At 42.7% G+C, this 21,025-nt stretch overlaps 1 protein-coding gene across 2 annotated transcripts in view; it reads right to left on the reverse strand.

Moving 5' to 3' along the window:
• GRAMD4 (GRAM domain containing 4) overlaps positions 1 to 21,025 on the reverse strand; it is an 80,776-nt gene that overhangs the window by 48,789 nt on the left and 10,962 nt on the right. For both annotated transcript variants that reach the window (XM_065048970.1, XM_065048971.1), the window contains exon 2: positions 5,564 to 5,774. In XM_065048970.1, coding sequence (XP_064905042.1) covers positions 5,564 to 5,774 — 211 coding nt within the window. The remainder of the gene's footprint in view (positions 1 to 5,563; positions 5,775 to 21,025) is intronic.

The raw sequence follows: 21,025 nt of genomic DNA on the forward strand, positions 1-21,025 counted from the left end.
CGCATGCCAGCAAAATGCCAGAGTTGAGCACGGAGAGTCAGAGCCAGAGGGGTTAAAGGAAGATTTCTGATGACGACAGATTGCCTCTAACCCACTATCAGAGTTCAGAGTTGCTATTCCAGGACACATGCAGCTCTGGATCTGAAAAACCACATCTACCCACAAATGTGTATTTCAAGCCATCTGCAGTTCAGGCTTTTCGTAACAGCGTCTCCCAACCTGAGAGCTCTCTGCCTTCCCTCACCAAACACACTTCACCCTGCAAGCCCTGGAATTCGGTTTTGTGCTCTGAGCACCAACACCACCTTCACTGTACAGCCATGGAAAAGGTCTAAGTCACTACTTAACAAAGCAGATGCAGATCTGTCCTCTCCATCTTCGCATCTTACAGAAAACTAACTGGCCAACTCCATCCTCCTTTTATTTTACTTTTACAGCATACACGGATCATTTTTCTCTAGGAATATCTAACAAAATGCTGCTCTCATTTCCAAGATTTTAATTAACTTAGAGAGGAGCAGTTCTCAAGCATGGAGGATGGGGAGCAATGAGGACAGAGTGTGCCAAGCCCGGGGGTACAACCGTCCACCAAGTCACTTCTCGAGGCCTGGCAGCGACTGGGAACCGACACAGAGAAGACATAGCTTAAAATAGAAAATTTAACTTGCATTCATTTGAGCAGCAAACAGGGAGGAAGTCAGGTAGGGCCTGGAGTGACAGGACAAGGAGTAATGGTGTTAAACTAAAAGATGAGAGATTCAGACTGGATACAAGGAATACATTTCTTTTATGAGGAAGGTAGTGAAACACTGGCCCGTGTTTCCCAGAGGGGCGGTAGATGCCCCATCCCTGGAAACATTCAAGGCCAGGCTGGATGGGGCTCTGAGCAACCTGACCTAGCTGAAGATGACCCTGCTCATTGCAGGGGGGTTGGACTAAATGCCTTTTAAATGTCCCCTCCAGCCCAAGCTATTCTTCAGTAATACAACACACCACAGAGCTTCTCCGGAGAGGTCATAGTCTCCTGAGTTTCTCAGCTGACACTTCACGGCATTTTCTTATGCCAAATTACAACAGGGTTCTGTGTGGCTGGTGCACTTACCTGCTGTAAGGAAAAGGAAAACGCAATAACACTGCTCAAGAAGAAAAGCATCTGCACGAACAGCTAATCTTTAGGAGCAATTCTAGGAAGCATACCCATATTGGCAAACTTCTAAAACACAGCTACATTTCACATCAATTAAAAAAAAAAATCTAGTGCTAGCCAGGTTTAGAGACTTTAATATCTATACAGCAATGTTTGCATCATGCTTTATACCTTTCAAGCATCATAAATGAGGTGATGATACAGAAGTGTTTAAGGGTTCAATTGACATGTTTCAGGAAAAGTCAAACTGTACTGGAACTGCAATTAATGTTTTCTGTATCACAATAACTCAGATTTAGTCCTAGCACACCGGTCAGGAACTTGCATAAGTAGATTGGACTGCATTCAGTACAATACGTCAGGTACAAGAGAGCTTCAATTTGCAATGCTCACTGCCAGGTTAGTGCAGAACCTCCATGGGTTTAAACACAAATTTGTTCTTTCCCCGCTCTGACGAAGGGGACTTGATCCTCCTCTGCACTAAGTTCATTCATACAACTGTACGTAATACTGAACATTTTCTCCCTTTTATAAAAATGTGACATTTGTCACACTAAGAGTACATAAATTCATTTATAGCATAAAATGATGAGACATACGTTAAAATGAGGCAAATCAAGCCAGAACTGGCAAATACAAGGGTGATCTACAATTTTCAGGGCACAGTCTCTATTCCTGAACATTTGTGTCTTAGCAAGTCAAGTTGACGGAGCAGTATTTTAAAGATTTGTAAGTTCAGAATTGCGGTCTAGCAGGAAGGACCCCATGTTGCATCTACAAATAGAAAACCATGATGGCATTGAATAACGGTGACTTTAATTACTGAGCAAGCAACACTACCTGAATTTCCAATGTCACAACAAAACAAATTCTGATACATTCACTATTCAGAAATAGGAATGGACCAGGTTAACCCCTCTACCTATTTTATGATTGTGGTGTTTTTACAAAACAATGCAGAAATAACAGTGCTGCACACAGTGCTGAACGTCCTTGCCTAAAAAAAAAACAAAACAAAACAGCCAACCACATATGGTAAAGAGGCAAGGAAGGAAGAAATCAGTGAAGCTATTCAGGAACTGAAAGAGATGCTTAGAAAAGAGTTAATTTGTTAACCCACATGTCTGTCTTGGCAACGATCTGATATCAGTGTCCAAGTATCCAGAGACCTAGGGAATTACCTTCTATCCAAGACACATAAGGGCACATAAATGAGAGGCAGAAAAGTACCCACACAAGCAAACAGCTGCCCTGTAAGTGGAGACCAAACTAGCTCAAATTAAGAGTTAGATGCCTTATAAACAAACAGTCTCAGAAACCACTGAGGAGAATTCAAAGTAAAATAACAAATCCTTCCAAGGGCTCTCCTACCAGGACCTAGCTGTATGCTTCACCCATACACAAGTTAGGATGTTTATTATTGAACTAAACAGGTAAACCTCACCGTTTAAAGATAAAGAACATAAGATGACCTCATATGGTCATCCTTTCTGTACTTCTACAGGCTGTATATTTTGCAAATGCTACTTCAGTAAGACATGTGAAGTGTTGTGAGTAAGTCCCACCACCGTATCTGTGGTGTGGGAGCGAACACTCACTCCACTCGTTGGAGGTGTGCAACAGAGGATGCTCTTCTTTGCAGATGGCCAGGGCTCTGCAATCACCACCTTTTATGACAAGACTTTTAACTCTGAAACTTCAATTTGTGGTAAGTTTTTGCATACGCTTGTCAACTTCAGGCACATACAAAAAGGGGCACCTAATGTGCACATTTCTAAGTGCACTAGATACCCTTGAGGCACAGTGCAGAACAACCTTCCATTCATTCATATTACTGTGCTGTACTGTTCTAATAGACAGATCTTTCTTTAATGGCTCCATAATGATTAATACACTAGACTAGAGAGAAGGGGAAAAAAAAAGTAGTAGAGAGGGGCAGAGATGAAGCCTCTGTCAAGGGAACGGCTGACAGCAGAGTCCGAAATATCTACCTACTGAAGATGCAGACAAGGCGACCAGGACTCAAATTTCACATACCTATGCTCAGTTCCAAGGCACTAATCTTGCTCTTTCAAGCCCACTAGTTCTGTACTTGGATTTTAATAAAAACAATGAAGCAGCAGCAGCGGAAGCACAGTACAGCTCACATGTATCTGAAAAGACAAGCTGCCTAACTTAAGCACAACACTTTTATTCACTTGTGTGTGATCTCAACAGCTCCCAAAGGTACTAAACAGGAAGAAACGAACAAGACTTGATCTTCTCGTGACCAGTGTAATAACACTATAATACTAAGTTGCTCACAGAGCCTACTACAGAAAGCCATCCTGTATAAGCAATTTAAGATTTGAGTTTTAGTCACTGAATTAAAAACAATTTAGGCACAATTCAACCACATGATCTCAATAAGAAATGGAGGCATAATACAGAATCACCCTGTTCACACAACCTCAGTCTCTATTTTAACACTGACTCAAACATACAAACATTACTTTCTCTACTCCCTGCATCTCTGCAGCACAGGGGATTATTTCTTTTCCCTTCATTTTATGGATTGGCAGTAGCACTTAGTGGCCAGATGTCTGTGAGGGCCAAATGCTAATCCCCTAAACTTCCCATCTGAAACTTATCCCTTGTGAGTCAGACCCCTTTCCTCATACAAGTTTCCTTATTTCGCTCATACCTGTAACACAGCTGTTGCTCTTGGACTGTTCCAGCATCACACTGGGTTTGAAGCTGCCAAACACCAGGAGCAGGGTAAAACAAGTCGGATGCTGTTGCTGATCTCTTTCTTCTCTCCCTTTCTCTGTTTTTAAAATATTGATACCCAACTGTTTCCCAAGGCCTTTGATCATGAAAGCACACTTAACAGTATGTAATCAGCCAGAAAGCGAAGTGTTTCTCTTCAGATTACCTTCTCAACACACAGAGCTCAACAATTTGAGAAAACAGAGACCATCACTGCAGATGTGTAGCTAGAAGACTTTATAGCTAATCGAAGCTGTAGGTTTACCTCGCTATTCCCTCAGCCACACCATCCTGGAGCTACTATCCTCCTGAAGAAACACAGACAACAGTATTTAGGGTTTAAGATCGATCTTCATGCAGCTTCTAGCTCTGTCATGCAGACCTTCCGATTAGATAAAAGGGTATTCCCTGCTCTCCACACATAAATGTAATGCTTTAGCCAGTATTTACCCACAAAAACCTCAGCAAACACCATGTTGGAAGGGCAGCAGCACAGATTAGTCCCTGTATACACAATACAGACATCTTAACAAATGACAGATGTCTTAAGCAAAATAAGAGCAAAGCAAAGGCATTCAACAGACCTTCCCTGTCTGAGGAGCTTGAGGACTTTCATAAAATAGACTTTTTGTGAATGAAAAATGTTCTGTCATTACCACTTGTTTGTTCAATGATCATAGGAAAAAACTTCTGGCAAAATAGCTCCATATATGCAGGATTGTATGTGATGCTATACAAGCCCAGCTAAATTTAAAAAACCTAATAGCTACAGAACAGGATCCAGGCTGCCAACCCCCAAGGAGATGCTTAAACCTATACAGTTCAGAGTCTTTTAGTTTAACACTTGCGGTGAGTAAGCCCTGTGCTTCTAGAAACGAGCTTTCAGACAACAGCCTGACCACAGTTTGGAGATAAAAACTGCACGGTGAGTTTCCAAATAAGATGGTACAAATTCTGACTTCCAAGTCACATTCTAGAATACAGTTAAATGGATTAATCACAATTTAGATGGTGGCACTCCAAGCTCAAGGATCCATGGCCATTTTTTAACAGTTAAAGCAGATTTTTTTTTTAATGTAACCAATATTTAACTTTTTCTGAAGCACTTAAAACAGCAGCTCTGTTTGAGTGCTTTTGCTTACAAGCACCAAAAAGTTTTAGCACCTGAAGAGTCTTTCTCACCTCCTGCTCAGGTTTAAACCAGCTCTACAGCATGGAAGCATTACTGGATACAACACGGCAGTGAAGAACAAGACGGTGTGACCCTCTAACCCTAATGAAGCCACCAGCTCTACAGTCCTGCCCAGCGCCATTTGAGCAGATTTGAGCTGCTCAGACTGAAAAGAAGTCTTTCCTTCAGATCTGTTGGTTAGTAACCCAACAGAACAAATAAAAATCAGACAGCATTCAGAAACACATCCAAGGTTAACAAGCCTGTCAACCCACAACATCTAAAAATTAATAATAGGGACAAGGAACTCCAACACGAATAAATTAATTTGATGTTTCCACAAAATGAAAGTCTATTACTGGAAGCTTACTTCCTAGTCCATGAATCTTCACGTCTTAAATCCAAAAAATATAGGGACAAAGAATTATTAATTTCTGTTGATTTTCTGTCTGATAACTATGTAACATAATATAATGATACTTAAATCAGGTACTTACAGGGTCTCTCAGCTCTTCATTGTCTCGAGTTGACGTTCGAGGTATTTTCACTGGGATTTCATCTCCACATTCAGTGTCTGAAGCATTTGGAGACTCTGCTAAATCAAGGAACTCATCTCTCTTGTGACCTCTGAACCTTATTTTGTCCAACTTCTTTAGCATGTTCAGCACTGCACTTTTCTGCTTTACCTTAACATGACGGTTGGAGTCCCTGCAAGAAACAAGACATGAAGAGTACTAAATACTTCTAACCATCTTTCAAGGGCCTTCCTGTCACCAGAGAAAAAACATACTGCAGCTTAGCTTTTTAACAGGCATTTTTTTCCACGGTGTAACAGATGCATAGTTTGTTTTTCAGTAGTTGATGATTTACCATCTTCCCACACTATTATGGCCTCTTTCTCATGGCTATTTTTGAAGTCAGAATGGGCAAAAACTAACAACCTGCACTCCAAAGAAAGATTAGGAAGTCAGTTCCTAACAGGCTGCTTGAAACAAGAAAGAGGTGAGCTGGTAAGTCCAAATTCTTCAACTTGCTGATACTCCCGGTCAAACACGGAAATCCACCAAACTTCACAACCGATCTTTAACTTCGTAGAAAAAATGAAGCAAAAGAGTAGCGAGGCTATCACATCTTCCTACTGCTTCAGGCTACAAAACCAGAAAGTACCAAGGGTTTGTTAAAGAAAGCCAGCAGACAGAGTCACGCAGAAGATCCCACCAAAAACTAGAGATTGTTGAAATCGACCATAAACCACATACAAATGCACTGCCAAGATCTTTAAAATTACCACAACTGACTCTGCTAGGTTTCTTTTTCTTCTAACTAGCATGACCAAAACCTTACTGTAAGATAATGAACATAACCAGTATTTCTGCAGAATGTGTTGGTGCCGTGACATTCAGAGGAATGAGAAACGCCCAGGACATTTCACTTCCAGAGAGAGTTTTTGACATGAGCAATACTTAAATTACAAATAAAACTGGGAGAAGCATTTTTGCTTTTTAAAAGACAATAGAAGGAAGCTTAATTAATGTATGATTAATGTATGATTCTATGTATGTAACTCATTGTAATAGTAGCTTTCCAAGACACTGGACTGCATCATTTCTGATGTAAACCAGACCTGACGAATCGCTTAAATTCAATGCTCTACGTATATCACAAACTGTACCAAGAGGTCCTAAGTTCCACCTTTTAAAAAAATTTTTAGAATAGTTCCTTGATCCTGCCACTCCAGCAAGTTACTGCTCTGGCCGTTTATAACAAACCAGACATAATTTTCTCTCCTACAAACTCTGCTCCTCAGCTCAGAGTGCTCCCTTTGGAGGGTGCCGCAACACCCTCCCCAATGGAATTTTGCAGGGGTAAAAATCTATTTTGAGGCACTTGTTCCTTTTACTATCCTTTTTTCTTATGGTCAACACTGCCCTCCTCTTCACTAAAACACATGCTTAGGTTCGTGGCACATCATTGCAGGCACTGGTGTGAGACGAAAAAGCGACAGGCAGGTCTAGACACGCGTCGCTTCAGACAGAGAAATAAAGAGCAAGAAAGAGGAGCCCTTTGCTACTGGCTTTGCAGTTGAGGCAACTCTCACCTCCAAACATAAACCTCTTCTCAACAGAGCTCTTTGTCTTTCCCTGCAGATTCTCCGCTTACCCTAACGCTTTGGCAGTGACTATTCACGCCAAGTTCAAACCAGATCGTTCCCTTCAAAATCTGCCTAACTTTGCACCTCTGCCAAGGTTTACCAGCACCCTTCACTTAAACACAGAAGTTTGAAACGAATACAAATCCCCCACAGTGCAGCTGGAAAAAAAAAAATCCACAAAACTCCTCCTTTATCAGAGATACTTTCAAGCCACAGCACTGTGTTTAACATTTCGCTTAGGAGAATCACTTGTGGTAACTCAGACCAAGGTTATTTTCTATGAACAGCTTTTCTTTGAAGTTCTAGTGCTTGTCAAAGCTAAGTTGAAAATAGAAACACTTCTTGCTCATTCATTGACTATTTGACGAAGAAACTTGTCAGCTATCACATCCAGAAATACCTCTAGGCCCTACTATTAATAGCAACTAGAGAACAAATGCTAACAGGGAAGTTTAAACCTCTGATAAGCGCTGGCACAATTGTATCGCGCTCTCCCCGTCTCAAAGGTCTCCATCTGTGTTCAACCAGTTTTACATAAAACGCAAATCAGACCTACAGCAAAGCAGCTGTAAACCAAACCCTGTTTGTTCATCATCCATGCCATCAGTGCTAATGACATAAAGCTATATGAAGAAACAATCAGGTTGGCTGAGTGCTATCCCTGTGCTGGCCGGCACTTACCAGCCCACAGCAGGCGAGGACAAGCACACACCCTGGGCCTTCTCCATCCCTCTTACGGAGCGAGTAGCTAACCCAAGGTGCAGATGAGCATTGCTGTCCTGGGCAGAACTGGGGAGTCATCAGTGTTCTCCTGTTAAAGTCACATTTATCCACCACTCTGCAAAGACTAGGGCTGGATCTGGACCTCTTTTTATAGCCCGGCATATACAGCACTTGAATGGACATTTCAAGATCCGAATTCAGTTTTCCCCTTAGAGCGGACTCACGTTCATTTATCACACAAAACAAGTGAGAGGCAACAAAAACATCTGAGACAGAGTTATCTCCAACCCTTCTCTTCAAGCTTTACCTTCAGGTAATGAAGAATGAATCAGAGAAAGACCTGAGCTGGAAGGAACAAGGATCATCGAGTTCAACTCCTGTCCCTGCACATGACAACCCCACAGTTCACACCGTGTGTCTGAGGGTGTTGTCCAGTCTCTTCTTGAACACTGTCAGGCCTGGGGCTGTGACCCCTCCCTGGGCAGCCTGTTCCAGTGCTCCAGCACCCTCTGGGGGAAGAACCTTTTCCTAATGTCCAACCTAAACCTCCCCTGGCACATCTTCCTGTTGTTCCCTCAGGTTCTGTCATTGGTGGCTAAAGAGAAGAGTTCAGCACCTCCCCTCAGTTCTCCCCTTCTGAGGAAGCTGTAGCCACAATGAGGTCTCCCCTCCGTCTCCTTTTCTCCAGGCCGAACAAACCAAGTGACTTCAGCCGCTCCTCACACAGCTTCCTCTCCAAACCCTTCACCAACTTTATAGCCCTCTTCTGGACACTTAATATACATTTTTTTTTTTACCCTGCAGTGCCCAGAACCGCACACAGTGCTGCAGGTGAGGCCGCACCAGTGCAGAGCAGAGCGGGACAATCCCCTCCCTGCCTGGCTGGCAATGCTGTGCTGGATGCACCCAGGACATGGTTGCCCTCTTGGCTGCCAGGGCCACTGTTGGCTCATGTTCAACATGGCATTGACCAGAACCCGCAGATCCCTCTCCACAGAGTCCATGAAAGACCCACAGGGCTGGTGAAAAGGCCCAGCAGTGGAACTGCCTGGTTTGGACACGGACTGGGAACACCAACTCCTGAACTCCAGCCTCCTCCTAGGACAGCTCATGCATCTCAGCCCTAGTCACAGAATAACCTGGCCAACGGATGTACCAAGGAACACATTTACGGTATATTTTACTAGTAAAACTGATGTACCTGCCCTTAAGTGTGTTACCATCGGCTCCTTTTAGAATGCAAACCTTTCTTTAAAGCACTAACAGATCACTCCACCGAACACAGCTTAAATTCTGTAACACAGAGGCTAGCAAAACCCGATGTCATCGGTGCCAATATTTTTAAAGTATTATTCAGTAGGTTGACCATTAAAAGAGGAACTAGTGAAGAATCATGTTCCTACGCATTTTTAAGTGCTGTAAGTACAAGAAGCTGTTATATAAAAATATCTGCTCAGTTATAATTTAAAAATAATAAGATCTTCTTGTCTAAAAATTGTTTTGAGTGTACCAGGCTCCCAGATTACTTACAGCTACATTAGATTAACCTAAGAAAAAACCTAAGCTTGCCAACAAGCTCCTATAGAAACCCATTATCTGGCCTCCAGCCAAATACACGATCTAAGACAGGCTTTTTATGTCAGCAGCCTGTTCTTGCAACTAGCAACTTTTTTTTAGATACAGATCAATAAATATGGTGACACTTAAGCAGTTTCAAGCTTGCTAGAAAAAAATCTTCTCAGAGACTTTGTATTCCAAGTAGCTTGAGTCAAAGGTAGATAAGCTTGAGGGAGCTTTTGTAAAAGGCAAGACCAGAATCTGACCTAGAATTAGCTTTATTGTAAAACAGAGTAACTAAATATCAAAAACACTTGCTTCACCCTCATGGCTATTCACCCCCTCACCCATCCACATCTTGGCCTCAGCTGGTTCAGCTCAATAATTTTCAGGCTGTTTCTAGTACTTCCCCACACCAGCAACACTAAAACCAACATGCAGTTTTGCACATGCAGAGCTCAGAACGTGAATGTAGACCCACATCTCCTTCTGCTTTCAAACTAACTATAAAAAAAAAATTATGAAATTATAATAAAAATAGAAGTATTTTAATTCCATGTGTTGCTAACACTAATTACCCAGCACATGACAATAATTGTTCCCACTACCATACAACAAACAAGCTATAAATAAGCATTAAGACTGGTGTCATGCTTGCAAATTACTAACTTGAGCAAAATAAAAATCAAATCCATCTTCCCCAACCAAGTCTATTTCAGCATACAAACACCCTACCATTAATGCAAGCAACAGGAGATCTTTCCCACATTCAATGCTGTAACAGAAAGTGCTGCAGAGCACAGTAAGGCAGACGCTGACTCTGCAAGACCAATTTAGGTCCAACTTTGTTGCACCTCAGCCAGATCTAATAATACAAGCAGGTCCTCTGTCATAATATAGTAAGGATATCTTACATTAACATGCCTATAAACAAGGCTGTTCAGGCACCCAGGTTTTTAAGGAGGTGGCTTTTATTTCTCTTGTTGCAGCAGCAGAGGTCAAACCAGCAAAATTAAACAGCAGCCTGTAAAAATTATCTTCAAGTTCCAAACCATCAAGTAAAAAACTAGGCAACAGTTTATGTATACAGGGCTTGATTAGTTAAAAGGTCTATATCTTCCACATTACAAAAAAAAAAAAAAAAAACACAAACAACAACAAAAACTAAACAACAAAACAATCAAAAGCAAAAAAAAAAAAAAAACCAAATCAACAAACAAACAAAAAAACCGCACCACACCACTAAAATAATCTTTAAATGTGCTTTTTTATTTGCCATTGATGTCCAGTTGTTAAAGCAAATCCTTCAAGGCTGAGGTATTACTCCTTCTACAGAGGGCCAGAGATGACTTTACTTAAACCTGATACGAAAACCATCAATTAAGCCCTAAACAACTGTCAGATGCTCAGTTTAAGTGAATATATCAAGACCCCAAAATCCAAACCAACATATGCACAGATTCCAAACTTATGTTAAGTAAAGAAAACCCAAATTTTCACAACCTTTCATGTGGAAATCATAAGGAGATATAGCATGGCTCTTCCTTCCTGTGTTTACCGAAAGGCTTCAGCAAGGAGACAACCAGCTGTTGGGGAAGGACAAGAGCCAGCCTGCCGGCTTAGTCTTCTGGGGCGGTTTGGTTTATGGGGCTCACTCCTATGGACATCATCCCCCCACCCTTTGTGCCACTGCACCCCCCATGCTCTGCTCTTGAACAGACAGGGAGGAGGTTGGGATGCAGAAGGGAGGAGAGAACTCGTGGAATGGCAGCATTCAATGCACCGCTGCGGTCTGAAACCCACCTCAACTCGCCCCAGTCTCTCCTACAAGTGGTTTTAGTTTTCTGCTGTTGCATCTCATTCTTACACAGAACATGCTGAATCAGTGGGCTGGTAGACCCGGCAGAGATTGAACAGATAAGTTTTCACACGCACTTTATTGGAGAAAGGACCCTGCTTCACAACACGGCGATTCAGTTTTCCTTAGCTGCTAACTAAACACAAACCAGCTACACAAAGTCAAACCTCTTTGCCTCAGTAAGTGTTCATCTGGAGCCTGAGGGGAAGAAAAACAGAAATAAATAAAACAACATTAAAACATCTTTGATTAATTTCCTCTTAGGTCAAAAAGGCCACGTGAGACTATGACACAGCAAAGGAAACTTCAAAGCACCCGTGCTCTTTGGCTAGAAAAACAGTGTTTCAGAAAACTGAAGACGACATCGGAGTTGAAGCAAACCTAGCATAGCCCTGAGCTCTCATCCTCACACCCCATCTCCTTCATATTCCTCTTTTAATCTCAAAACGCCTTCCACAGAAGTTCAGGGTAAGAGCTGTGGTACCCAGGAAAAGCCAGGCTCTGTGTGTATGAATAAATCACAGACACTGTGTCAACACCAGGATGTTTCGGTCTTATCATGAAGGAGGGACATGCAAATCGAGGGAGTGGAAGGTATTATGACTACATTAAGTGTTCATTACTTCTTCACTGAAATTCTCCTGGGTGTTATTTTGAAAAGAGCTGACAAGAGAGTAGGAACACAAGAAGACACACTCAAGGTCATCCACATACCAACTGATACTTCTTTTTTTTCTGGACATCTCTAAAACTGGGAACTTCAAGGAGTAGATCCAAGCTTAAAAGAGACAGACGATCCAGCTCTGTGAACTGCTCTGTGCAAAAAGTTTCCTCTTGCTACACAAGTACTTAACTCCTAATTTCTCATCCTAATGGACAGAACCTCATCTCAAGTCACTGTCCGAACATTTTGTACTTATTAATATTTAAGAAACTAACTGGAGAAAGATCAACTGACTGCACTTGAGAGCGCCTTCTCTGCTCGGCTTTTCTTTGCCTCATACACACACTTCTCTCAATCTGGAATCCAGAAGGCTCACATTTGTGAAGAAAGCCAAACCTTACCCACAGTGTCTCTTCTTGAGCAACAGGGAATGGTTTTGTATAGATGAAGCTGGCACCTTTCAATAAAACTTCACATTAAGTTCAACTCAACAAGATGCTGAAGCACACAGAAGGAACACAAACTTCATTCAACGCAGTCCTTTCATGAATGGTGCCCATGTGAGACTTGTATCACCCAGGACTACACAATATGTTAAATTACCTGTATGTCATCATTTCTCATGGGAAAACAAGAAACTGCAATACTTTGGGCCAAATATCCAGCTGGACTGGTCAAGAGGAGCTTACAAACACTCTCCAAAAGTTGCAAGTGTTGTGCAAATGCCTTCAATTTCTGACATCAACAAACACGCAGAGCTTGACCTTCAGAGCTGAGCTCTCCACACGCTCAACCCATCACAGGTTCATCCTGAAATTAGTCACCACCTTAGCATCACAGTCTGGTAAAGTGTCCCTCTAACTACGTCACCCTTGGCCCCAGGGGCATCACATGATGCAATACATATAGCAAGCAAATTGCTTTCTGGTTTTGAGTAACACCTACTGCAAGCTCCCAACCCCTTCAGGGTCAGGCGTCCTTAAAACTCTAGGGATAGACTAGATTGGATAGGGACAGACTAGAGGGATAGATATTGTTGTGGTTTTTTGCATGAGAGTTGAAGCTATCAGTTAGGCTACCTATGGTGTGGAGAATTACTATGCTTAGTAATTCAGGTTTACTTTGAGTTTAAAGGGAGATGAACAAAGAAAATCCCACCACAATCATCTCCTCTGTGTCACAGACTGCTGGCAGAACCAACACTCGATTAACACAGGTTGGAAAAGAGCAGGAAGTTGCGTTTCAGTGTTGCAGGCTTAATTAGATGCAGCTATTAATTAAGCATCAACTATGAAACAATTTAAATTGTCCACTGACTAGGGGGAGGAGGGGAGAGAGAAAAAAAAAAATGTAGAAAGCTGTGTAATATGCACTATGGTAGAACACGGGGACTGGAGACAGAAGTTCAACATACTGATCTTGCCTGCCAGCGGTGAGGTTGTCACAGCAACCATAATGCAGCTTCATGAATATGCATTACACTAAAATCTATTTTTTTCCCAAAAGAGACAGACGTGTCATTCAGCTCACAACATGAAGCTGCCTGGGAGATGAATCGGGGTTGTACAATAAAAGTGCCTTGTCTTCAAAACCATCAGCTCAGCTGCCGTAGACAGGAGGGGTTGGGGGAACAGGGAAGACACAGAACATGGTGGCAGGGGGCTGCAGGACTCTCTTCTGTACCTGCCTCGGCCAGAGGCTACTTCAGACATATCTGGCAACATTTTATTTCAGAGGTTCCCAAAATGAGCTGCTCAGTCCCTGCAAAGTTTCAAACCTGTGCAAGGCATCAGCATGAATCCCCCAACCAACCGGGGGACAGACCCTTTGGCCAGCCAGAGGAGGAGGCACCTCCAGTGACCCTGCACAGAGGAATGGAACAGGGGGAGCTGCTGCTCCCACTGCCAGCGCAGTGCCCAAGGCAGCTGGAACTGGGGTGCCTTGGCTTGACCACCACTGGAAAACTGCGGGTGGAGGGACCCGCTTTAAAACAGACAAACAAAAAAACAAACAACATGAAACACACACACGTGTACCTGTACAGGTCACACCCCACTGTGTCAGGAAAGAAACCGAAAGCAGTGACTATTTCAGCTGAGCAGCTGTACTTCGTACTTAATCACCCACTTAATATTACACCTCCAAAAACACACCTCTTGCGCAAACATGTTGACATGTTACACACCTCTGTTTCTCTTTCATAACAAAATCCAAAAATTAGCAAGCTTTGTTAAATTAATTCTTCTGTAAACTGGAAATTTTAGCTGCCAAAACAGGAAGATAAAGCTCACTTTTTCCTCTAGACACCTGTGTGTGAAAAATAGTAAAGCATTTACTATACCATCTGCAGAGCAGCACCAAAAAGCCCTGCAAGAAAAGGGCTTCACTTGCAGAGAGGAGCTCAAGCAGCATGGATGGACTGGAGGAGCCACTAGGTCAAGCCATGGGGCAGTGAGTAGCTGCTCAGCCCTGGTGTTCACCAGCTGCTCTGCCTGGCAGATACCCTGTGAGGGTCAGCATGTCACGATATTAATAAAAGCCTATTTCCCTCCAGGTGAAACCCTCCTTTTCCCGTCACCCACTGCGCCTTCCCCCGCCACATACCCATCCCAAGCCCAGCCAAGCCTGAAGCCCACTTGATCACAGGCTGACACCAAAGGGAGCAACCCATTCATTTCTGCCATGGCCTTCATGTCACTTGACCATTCATGCAGTTTATCAGCTCATTGCTGATACAACTAATTTTTGTGTTTGTTTTCTGGCAAGGTCAGTCTAACTGGAGCAGACAGCTATGCAGCCTCACTCACTCATGGCTGCACAAGCTGTTAGAGCTGTTGTGCCTCCCAAACAGAAAATGTTTCCGGTCAGGGGCGGAGGGAGAAAGCATCCTTTTACAGCAGCCACCTGCACTTAAATCAGGTTAAATGACTGCAAAGCCTCACCCTAAAGACAGCGTTTATGAAGCTGCCATGAGGCACATTTCAGAAACCAGTCCCATGACAGAGCTTCAATCTCCTCTGAAGGACGCGGGAAGAGCTTGTCACAGCTCGGCATTGACAAAAAGCTTTTTCTGCGTCTTCACTGTGAATTTTGTCTACTGGTGAGGGCAGCTGAGGGCGAAGGTGGGAAGATGAACATCACCAGCTCAGCAAGAGCCTCTCTATACAAGAAGGCTTAGGCAGCTCAGGTCTAGCTGGGCTTCAACCAAATCAGAAGCACCGAGCAAGTGCTGCCATAAGCAAGCACCACAGCTTCTGCCTGTAAAAACATACAGACATGGGGGTGATGGATCAGGGGAGAAGGATGTGACATGACTAAAACAGGGTGAGATAAGGCCATCACTGAGTATATCTCCTCTTCTACTGTTCAAATGGAAGTGTAAGACGCCTAGCTTGACATAGCATTCAGAACAAAAGTTAGCCTTTTACAATCTGCTTTAAAATAAACATTTGAAGTCAGAAGCACACATACCGGCATGGAACATCTTATTCAGACTAATAAGTTTATTATGGAAGGTGCTCGCTGTTTAGAAAGCGTGACCTCTCCCAGCACTGCCAAAGAATTTTAATTCTATCCTCTCAAGTAAAAAAAGTGCAAGTTACTGAGACCAATGCAGTTATACCTGTTATATGCTGTTCATCGTCCATAGATACAGATATAGATATAGCAGAGGATGGGGATTCTGCTAAAAAAAAGAAAAGAGACACCGTGGAAATGAACCATAAACCAGGCTTAGAGAAAGACAGCTTGAGAACAGCCTTCCAAGGGCTATGCAGAAGGGCTTGGACCTAGCAGGTATTTCTTTGAGAGGACCCTCAGCAGTGGGCAAGTACTTCCTCAGCTGGCAGCTCGCCCAGCAATCTTCAGAAACAGAACAAAGGTATATAACATAGTCTAGTCTTGAAGAATGACTATGTATTCTTTATTTATTATATTTTAAAAAATACTTCACCTTGCTACTCACTTAAGAGAACTAAGAGGTACACATCTGAGTAGGACACAGCTCACAGCCAACGACTGTAGCCTGATTAATCTCTGCTGAGCCCCACGCAGTGCATGTACCTCCATGGAGCACAGCTGAGAGCATGAAACCCACTGCTAAAGAGAAGCTGCCCCAGCCCTTACAAACAACCATCCACCTAACACATGTAGCCAACTTGCACATGTGAGCAACGCTTCACACGTCACACGGTGCCAAGATACCCATGCATTATGATTTCTCTTACAGCAAGACTACAGAGAAGGAATTACTAAAGCTATCGGGCAGAAGACCACAAAACTACAACCGCTGTGTTACATGTGCAGTGATAAAATGAACTCCTCTACCTTTTTGTTCACAAAACAATCACAGAGCCACGTTCATACTCCCCTAATCATTCAGCTATTGGGGCACCTCACTGAGAACAAGGCTAAAGGGCTAAGGCCAGAGTACATCAAGATGGTCTATTTTAAGGGGCTTCCATCAATTTAGGGAGACACTTCAGCAGAAGCCAGCATTAACATCTTTGTCAGTGAGTAACAAGGTTTCATCAAACCATCTAGATGCAAGTTTTCAGCAGAAGATTCCTAGGAGGCGGTGATTTTATGTGCAACATTTCACAACTTGCTTCTGCAAGCTTTAACTATCCTACCGCTGATCTGAGAATTCATGAAGCCTCTGAATTATCTATGTTGCACAAACAAAGCACACCAAAACCCAAGTGTTTCAGATGTGCTGCCTACAGAAACCAATGACAGGCACAGCCAAGGGAAAGAATTGAGTATTTTTTCAAACACCAGTAGCTCTCCAACCGCCACACAGTCATAAAAATTATTTTAATGACTTAGGAGTTTTTTAACTTTTCCCCTCATGGGTAAATAAGTTCAACAGTACATGAAGAACTACGAAGACACAGCTAGCACATGACAATTACAACCACCACTATAATTAAGAACCTTTAATTTCCTTCCTATATACTAGCCTTGAGCTTACAAAGAACATGTATAATCCACAAATCCCACACATTTCCATGTGAGAAGCAGTGCCGCTGTTCATTCTGTGCATTCTCCCTTCCTTCCAAAAAAAAACCTGAAAACGCTCCTGAAGTTGGTGCTATGGGCACAGAACACACAGGGCAGGAAAAACAATCAAAACACCAGGTAGATTATGTCAGTTTGCAATGCTGAAATTCCTCATCACGTCAACTTTTAAATGAAGGGCATGAAGTATTGTGTAAAAACTTGCATAAATAATATGTAAAAGGACACTGTGTGAAAGACAGTTATGCTGCACAACACACAAAGAAGAGATTTATCCAAGTAACCTAAGTGAAGGAGTAACAGAAACAGCAAGTTTCAAACAAGGCCTGGCTTCAGGCATCAGCTTCATTTCTGGCACAGCCTACACTACACAGCCACTTGTAAAAGCCTTGTAAACTATTCCTTGAAATCTTATCACAAGAGTAAAAACTCAAGGTCACACTCCCACCAGCCTGACATAAATGTGAAGAGCAGCTCCGCAGGAAAGCAGCGCTCTGGAAAAGAGCCTCCTCCATCCCACCCACACAGCCCAAAAGAGGAGAAGGATGTTTTTCTTCACGTAGCAGAGTTTGGAAGTAGCAGAGGAAGTTGCATGACATGGGAAAGCACCAAACTCCTCCTCTAGGTATAGAATCGTAGAGTCATTTTGGTTGGAAGAGACCCTCAGGATCATCGAGTCCAACCATAACCTAACTCTAGTACTAAACCATGTCCCTAAGAACCTCATCTACACATCTTTTAAACACCTCCAGGGATGGTGACTCCACCACTTCCCTGGTCAGCCTGTTCCAATGCCTGGCGACCCTTTCCGTGAAGAAATGTTTCCTAATATCCAATGTGAACCTCCCCTGGTTCAACTTGTGGCTATTTCCTCTCAGAGACCTCTCCTCCAGTTCTTCAGAGCACAACTCTTTATGTAAGTCCATCTGCACCGTCGGCACATTTGCTACAAAAAGTACTGAATCACTTCACCCAAAAGACAGGTTTGATATCTGAACTGCAATTACTTGTTTAAATAATTTGGCTATTTAACTGACTTCTCTTAACACAGTGAACTGGCAGGCTTGAGGCTGAAAGGCCCTTGTATTCAAGGTAATCTCCCCTAGAGGAGCAAACCTCCATTCCCTCACATTTCAAAATGCATCATTCCCTCAGCAGGCAGAATATCTGCTCTTTGTCCTCCTGCTTACAATAGTAACCCTGAATTAAAACAACAAACCCAAGCTGGGATAGCCACACCAGGCAGCAGAGTACCCAACCCTACGAGAAACTGGAGGGGCCATAAGGAATATCATCACAATCCAGCAAATTAACACTTTCATTTAGTAAACTGCTTGGGTGTTCTGCCGTAACTGCAAATCTTGCATTTCACATGTTGATCTGAACATGCTTTGAACAGCATATATAAGTGGAAATCTTTGCTATTAAACCTGATTCTTCCAAGAAGCATCTCCTCCACGCTCTTTCCCAATAACCCCTGCACACAGTAACAACTACTGTTAAAAAAGCCAATTTTGTTGATACTGCTAACTGCTCTAAGCTGAGGATGGAAGATGCACACCAGTCCAGCCCAGGAAAGGGCTCAGCAGCTGTGACGGTCAAATAGGCAACTGGTGGAGAAGTATCAGGATGAGGCTGAGCAGCCATGTGCCCCCACCCCCCAGCAGTTACAGATGGGGGACAACAGTGGGGGCCTGTGTCAGAATAACCTCAGAAACAATGACAGAGCCCACGAGTCAGACAATCGCAGAGAAAACAAAACAAAACACACATTATTCCAGTTAAGTTTCCTGCCTTTTCTCTCAAGTTTTGTTAGTTAACAAGACCAATTTCGTTTTGCAAACAAAACCAAAATAACTCATCACTCAGGACACTCAACACTGCTGCAAACTTCCTCGGGCCGGCAATCACAACCCGCACACCTGCAGACACACGCCACAGCTCAGCTGCCCCCTGGGCACACACAGCTGCATGTGTGACACACGGAGCAATGGGGAGCAGAAATGGGGATGTGCAGCCATATTCTATGAGCAATTTTGAGGGCTCCTTAAAGTATGAATAGAGTTGAGAAAAAGCAAAAAAAAAATTGCATCATTTCAAGAAAGCACAGAAATGACACGTTATAGAAATCTGTAAGAAAGGTACAAGGCCTCATCCTAACAAGTAAACCAGACAGCTTAGGTTATTACCATAAACTAGCCCAGTTCTTACTAATTGGGCCGTATTTGTAGGAAACTAACATTTTAATGGTGCTTGTTATATCCTATTGCCTCATAACTGCAGGTGGCAAAAGAAAATACATAGACAGGAGTTAACAGCTACATTTTTGAAGCTGCCTGAAACAAGTGGAACAAGATATCTTAGAGCAAGCCTTTAAATAAACCAGGGCACAACTGCATACCCAGCTGCCCTCCTCTGCTGAGGGGGCCCTGCCGCTGGCAGCACCAAAGTGTAGTTATGTGCTAAATGGCATTTCTCCAAAACGAAACCAGCTCCTCTCTTCATAAAGCCATATTAGTAGGGTTTCCACTGTGTTTCAACATTAGCTGTACTGGGGGCAAGGAAGAGGCAGAAAAAACATCTCTGCCAGTTTGGTTTTCTGATCCCAAACATGGAGTAACCCATGAATCCAACGGTGTTTGCATTTAGTGAATCCGCTCTTTGGTTTATCAAGCATGCCTGTACAAGCACTCTGACCTAACATACTTTTTGCATGGTGTATTTCGAAACAAAGTATTTTCCTGTCTCAAAATGTCACAAATACACCACAAAACCTGTCAGGCTGCTAAAATGATACAAACACAATGACAGTAAATAGCAACCTGGCACATCACTGAGCCTTCAGACCTGAAATAGATTTAAATTAACGCAAATATAGCAGGACAGAGAGTTTAGCAATAAAGTGAAGAAACCAAGGGAGAAGAAACAAGATTATTTCAGTCATCATTTCAACCAGACCAAGCAACTTAAAAGCCAGCTACAGCATGGCATTTCTGTCTGCCTCTAAGACTGGGATGAGGGCCAGAATTACATTACTTGAGCTGACGGGTTTATTTATGCCACGATGACACTTCAGTTAGCAATGACAGAAGGTCCAAAGGTCAAAGTACTTTAAGAAAAAGAGCCACATAAACACAGTATATCTATCTGAGCAGTATGGTCAGGGTGTGGAAGAAAGGGGCAGGGAGTGTTATTCCCCACACGCACTCACCTTCCGCACAAACCACCATAAAACAATTTCAATGGCGACCATTTCAAAGCTTTCTAAGTTCACAAAGGAGATTTCTGGAGTGATCCCACCTTTCTTTGTCCAGCTACTCCTAAGAAAGGGTTTGTTTTTTCCAAGCCGAAGCCAGAGAGAAGCCAGTGGTGCCTCATGGCAAAGTCGAGAGGCCGCGTCACCAGCTGAAGCCCAGAGATCATCCACAGGCCTCAAAAAGACCTCCTGAAAACTCCCTAAAAGATCTGCAGGAAGGACTAGAAACAAAGGCAGAGAGCAGTATTTTTGACACTTTGTCCGTCTCTTAACCAGAAATAAGATTCTGTGACTTCTTCCAGCTCTAGCTTACTCCCAGTTGGTGCACTAATAGTCACATATTTAAATCTTGGAATTTTATAAACTAAACTACGCATTTCAAATTTCAAGAAGGATCCTGAAGTTTAATTACCAATCAGGCTCAAATTCTTGTTTGGAATATTGAGCCTTTTGTTTACACTACACAAATGTTTTAACAGCCTCTCAGTATCATGGAAACTCAGAATTCCCAGACTTTCCGCATTAGTGACAGAAGTATGCTGAGGATTTCAGGACACGATCAAACCACCAGCTAGCACTGAACTCCCACTAACCTCTGATTTGGTTACATATTTGCCATAGACGTTAAAAAAATAATAATATTAATTTAAAAAATAATTATGCCACATTATTCTTGAATATTTTAGGGATTCCAAGATCTGTGCTCAAAACCAAACTACAGAGCATCCAA

The sequence above is a fragment of the Columba livia genome, chromosome 1, assembly GCF_036013475.1.
Source record: "Columba livia isolate bColLiv1 breed racing homer chromosome 1, bColLiv1.pat.W.v2, whole genome shotgun sequence".
Classification (NCBI taxonomy): Eukaryota; Metazoa; Chordata; class Aves; order Columbiformes; family Columbidae; genus Columba; species Columba livia.